The 5,689-nt window shown below is 34.1% G+C and overlaps 1 protein-coding gene across 1 annotated transcript; it reads left to right on the top strand.

Annotated features, from left to right (window-relative positions):
* Window positions 1-2,531: 2,531 nt before the first annotated feature.
* Window positions 2,532-4,204, top strand: LOC108747379 (SKI/DACH domain-containing protein 1-like). Its single transcript, XM_018484803.1, has one exon. The coding sequence runs from the start codon at window positions 2,899-2,901 to the stop codon at window positions 3,610-3,612; it is 714 nt and encodes a 237-aa protein (XP_018340305.1). The 5' UTR covers window positions 2,532-2,898; the 3' UTR covers window positions 3,613-4,204.
* Window positions 4,205-5,689: the final 1,485 nt, after the last annotated feature.

Raw genomic sequence — 5,689 nt, 5'->3', positions numbered from 1 at the left:
AGGTGACAATTTCAGTCCGTTTAATTCATTCTTTGTAAGATCTTACAATACATTTTTTCATTAAGTTGTTACTGTGTTGTTAGCATTATATATAAAATTAATTATTGAAATAACATTTATGAATAGAATTTTAGAATCGAAATTTAAAATAGAATTTTATCTATTATATATTTTTAATATAGTGATATAAACGTATAGAGTGAACGAAAAATATTCTTTCTCTTGTTTATATGACTTTGTATCGCGGCACGTGATCAAACGTTAACGATACATTGCATTTAAGGAAATAACAGCTATTTATCAGAGAATTAGAATCTATAAATTAAAGTCACGTTGCATTTAAATGTTATATAAAGTGCAACTTCCAAAGTTATAACTTTGTAACGATCATTTATCTTAGAATTAGATCAAATTTAAATATGAAAATTCAGATACATTTTATACGAGTATGTACAGATATGAAAAAATTTTATTTTACATTTTCAACTTATTTTTTGATATAGAATCACTCTTTTCATCCACGAACATCTTGCAATAAGTACTACAATATATAAGTACTATGTATTTATTATATAATTATGTATCATATATACACACATATGTATGTATAATATATTAGCGTGCATTTCTATCATTGAAATTTTTTCGCTATTCTATTATTAATAGTATTATTAATAGAGTTGATAAATGGTAGGCAAACGTTCTGTATCGCGTTATTGATTCTATTCTACATAAAGGCATTGGCATTGGAAGCAGAAACGGGCTGAAAGTATCAATTTATAATAGTTTATATATAACTAGTGCTACACGTTTCTGTCGCCACGTGAATTAAATTTATTCAATGTCAGAATATCAGCCAGTTGATTAAATATGAGCAATTGTAACAATTATAATTCGATTGAACGTACTCAGTGCGCACTGGTGCGTCTAATCAAATTCGCCGTACATTAATTACATTTTGAATGTTACGGCTACGTGTCTTCGAGACAACGTTAAAGTAATCCGTTTCTTTCCATTTCTACATGTATAATTATACATTATTATAGTCATTTTTGCCATATTATTAAACAGAATATTATTACAATTTTTCTTATTGATCTATTTAATATATACACATATACCATATATGATTTTCTCAGTTTACAAATTCTATATCTAGCATTTCAGATTTTAGATAATAAATTGTCTTAGAAAAAAATGAAATTTAGATATACATATCTGTATGTAGAGTGTAATCGTAGAATGTAAAAATAAATTTGTAACACACGCGCGCGCGCACACACACACACACACACACACATGTATCTTTTTTGTTATGCGTGTGTGATCATCAAAATTAATTTCTTACTCCTTTAATGCATATAATACAGATATTTTTTTGGTTGAGGATCAAATAGAGCTACCTGAAACCTGGGCATTATAAATTTATATATTGATTGTATTTTCAAAAATACATTTTCTCTCAGGTACATCCACCCCTTGAAATGGATCGGTAAGTTCAGTGACCGAAGTATAATTAGTTTTCAAGATCTGTGTTATAGAGAGAGAAAGAGAAAAAGAGAGAGAGAGAGAGGGAGAGAGGGGGGGAGAGAGAGAGAGGGAAAATTGGTCGGAAAGAGAATGAGAGAAAGAGAATACAGCGTTCCCAGAGTATTAAATTAAATACATATTTTTGGATATTCGGTTACGGGATCATCGTTATCTGATCGCTATAATTATATCCGATATCGGAACCTTGCTATGAAATATTAAAAATTGCACGATCGTATATGCGATGTAATTATAGTGAATAATCAATAATACCAGAAAAGAGTGTCAATTGATGACTTGTAAGATATAAGAGGAAAAGAAAGAGTTTATATATAGTAATGAACAATTTTTAATTTACTCGAGAGAGAAAATATTAGAGCTATATTATTATTGCGCTTCTTCTCAGTCCTTTCAATAATATACATGCAACATCTAAAGCTGCTAAATAAAAGATTAATTTCAAGTATTTATATTAAATATTTAAATAAATTACTTTGTTTAAACGTCACGTGTTACCTATGTATTTCCCTTGTGTAATACGTAAAATAGAATATAATGTTATATTTATTTTTCAAAATTAAGCTGATTTGGTCATTAACAGGATAAAATGTAATCGTGAAAAAAAAATCAGATATATCTCAAACGGTGTGTGATTACTGTTATTATCCTTTTTTTCGATATTGTGTGGTAGATGTTCTTTTCGAAATTTCAGAACAGAAAACTGAACTCTCGTCTCGAATCTTATACGTATGTGTAGCTCCATTACCGCTGGTGGAAATACTGCAAATTTCCATTATCGCTCTGCACGACTCTATAACATATAGCTTTCCTCAATCGACATCCTCGGCTCGGCATCGCACGGATTCTCAATTTCTCACGTGGACGGCGCAACGCGGCGCGGCGTGACAGCGGGCAGGGCATGCGCGCGTTCCCGCGTTCACCTGCGAGGGTATAAAAGATCGCGTGTCGAGCGGATCGTACTCAGTTTAATCTCTCGAGTAAGACGCATAATCGTCTCGACGAGGAGGAGAAGGAAGCGATCGAGTTATCTATCGATCGAGAAAGATCAATATAGCGTAATTGTGCTGTAATTAGCGACGGAAATATATAGTTTGGAATTGCGGAAAATATTCGAGTAGAACAAGTGCTTTTCTGTGTACGAAAGTCTATCTCGATCTCGACTTTGAGGCCCACTTCCACGGTCCACGCGCGTGGAAGATACATGATATAAACATATATATATATACAAGATACCGCGCAATCTGCTGCGCGTCTGCCTAGTCCTTTGAGAGAGATACCTCTCTGTTGTCTTATATAGATAGAAGCGTGTGATTTGAAACGAAAGACACACGTCAACTGTCAAATGACATGGAGGAGTCTACGCAAGTGATCGATTTGACCGACCACCAACAGCATCATCAATATCACTATTATCAGCATCATCATCATCATCATCACCGTTACCATTATCATCATCATCATCATTATCATCGAGGTAGAACACCATCCGTGGGTGAGATTGATGATGACGAGTGCAGCACCGACAGTGGCTGCAGCAGCGGCGGAAGTCTCAGAAGCGGCGGACGTCTGTCGCGACGCGATAGCAACGAACGTTTATGCAGATCCAGTAAGTCCTCTCCCAGAACGTATTGCTACCCGGAGCGGCTGCGAAGACAAACGACGCGATCGCAGGAGCGGCTCAACACTAGCGTGCAGAGATCGTCGGAGCGCATTTGGAGCCTTTCCGAAGACGTCAGGAGTCTACCTCGTGGTAGTACCTCACCCTCATCCTACTCCTCCAGTCCTTCGGACGCTCACAGCAGCAGCGATAGCGACTCCCTTAAGAGGTCCTCCACAGCGGAGACTCTACGACGGGCCTTTCAAAATCTCAAGATTACCTCATCCAAATTGGATAACAACAAGGGGAAGAAGCACGCGAAGAGGAGCCCGAAGACGATTTTGCGTAGCCCGGTGCACTATATATATGTTCGAGGACCATCCGGTCTACCCACTCAAAGGATTCCCCGAAACTCCGTTTTTCAGCAGAAAACTATACACTCGCGCTCCTACCAAGATCTTTAATCGATTACACACACACACACACACACACACACACACACATCGCTGGAATTTTTTTTGAAGTATTTGAACGCGCAGGACCAAGATACATTCCTCTGTCAGAGAAAATATTAAGGACTAAAATATTAAGGATAAGACGCGCAATCAAACGTCGCCTTTTGACCGTCGTGCTCGCGATAACGTATCTCGTTTTTACGTAGTATCATCGACGACGTTATCTTTACAAATTCTGAATTTGCATGCGGCGTAAATCAGAAGGTATATCCGTAATTTCTAAGCTTTTTCTGCTTTTGTTTTTCCTTTTTCTCACTCGATATTCTTATTCGAGTTCACAGCTTGCTCGACTGTCGGGACATTTTTCGAGACAGGCTAGGTTCTTCTCTTTTAAGTAGTATAAGTCAAGCGTAACGTCGACTCAACGTGAATTCGCTCGAATCAGCGAAACGAATGACAAGAAAGGCAACAGAAACACAATTAACGTACATAAAGAGAGATGATGTTGAATTAAATATATGCACAATTATTATATTAACTGCAGATGATCCTTGATACCGGATACAGAAATTATTTGCATATTAAATTACGAAATAGTAGTACTACGAAACGAAAAAAAGATTATGCATACATATGTATATATATATATATATATATATATACATGTTTGATCTTATCTATTATCTTCCATCATATTATTACTTCTAAATTGGGATATGTAGGGAGTAAGATAAAATTTTGTGTATTTATAGGATCATCTGTATGATAATTTCTAATATTCTCTTTACAACATCTTTTTAACTAAAAACTTTGCCATATATAGAGTGTTTATTAAAGCCAAATTACTTGTCACGATATATGCACATGTATGTAGAACTACAGTCATTCAACACTTTTTTCTAGTCTGACTAATATTCTTTAATTACAAGCGCATGGAGGATGTTTGTGCTGTACAAACGTGCAGACTGATAAGTTTAATGTACATTAATTCATATTGTCATTTATCAATAAACTTACGTAAGATTTTATTAACTACATACTTTTACATGCCACCATTATTTTTATTATAATTTCGACTCCAAGTAATTAGAATTTAATAGAAATAACTCTTTAATAAGAAACGAGAAATGATTGATTGAATTATGATGTAATAATAAAAATAACAACAACAATAATAATAATATTGCAAAAAATACATTAAACTATGTGATACGCTGGAAAACGATTTTTAAATGCATTCAAAATTTCCAATGCTGTAAAACCGTGCAATGAGTGTTATGACAGCAGTGTAAAAAAAAAGCCGAGCAAATGATACATAATTATAATATTTCTCGTTTGTATTTCTCTTATTCCTTTATTCAGTTTATTCACCATCGTCAATCACGATGATAACGTATACTCGTAATTTTATCGATACTAAGAGCCGTGATTCGTTAATCGCGCGATAAAAGTCAATTATACCAGCGCGGACAATTAGTGTGTTCAAATTATTTCAGATCCAAATAGATACTATCCTCAATAACTCGTACTACGATGATATAATTGTCCTTATGATCATCATATATGTATAAAGTATACTAATGGCTAGCGTAAAAATATTGTTTATGCAGCGAATCATCAGTTGTGCAAGTAAAAAAATTCTTTACTAATGTATTAAAATCGGTATTCAAGAATCAGTATTATTTACGTAGTAAATATATAGATACATATTATAAGAATTATCATTGACGGATATCTTTGGAAAATAGTAAGCGATACATATCACTATCGATATATTACAGATATATTCCCAAACACTTGTAACTTTCAAGATGTTAATGAAGCTGATTTCAATCACAATCAAAGGAAATGGGTTGTCCATTTCACTTTTTAAGAAAATTCAAATTATGTTTTATTGAATATGTAAAAAGAAGGCTTATCTCGCAATTAATATTTATTTTTAAAAATTTGATCTTATTTTTCAATATATATATATATATATACGAGGGTCGTTCGAAAAGTCCGTGCAAAGTCACTGCTGATGGCACTACTGGCGCGTATCAAGGTTAGATTTAGTTAGTAGCATCTCTTGGAGGAACACACACCA

Source organism: Trachymyrmex septentrionalis, unplaced genomic scaffold (assembly GCF_001594115.1).
Source record: "Trachymyrmex septentrionalis isolate Tsep2-gDNA-1 unplaced genomic scaffold, Tsep1.0 scaffold2, whole genome shotgun sequence".
NCBI lineage: Eukaryota > Metazoa > Arthropoda > Insecta > Hymenoptera > Formicidae > Trachymyrmex > Trachymyrmex septentrionalis.
Note: the sequence above shows the minus strand (reverse complement) of the source record. Positions and strands in the feature narration are given on the sequence as shown.

What these genes read in the sequence shown, in the direction of transcription:
- LOC108747379 (XM_018484803.1), top strand. Translation starts at nt 2,899, where the DNA reads ATGGAGGAGTCTACGCAAGTGATCGATTTGACCGACCACCAACAGCAT.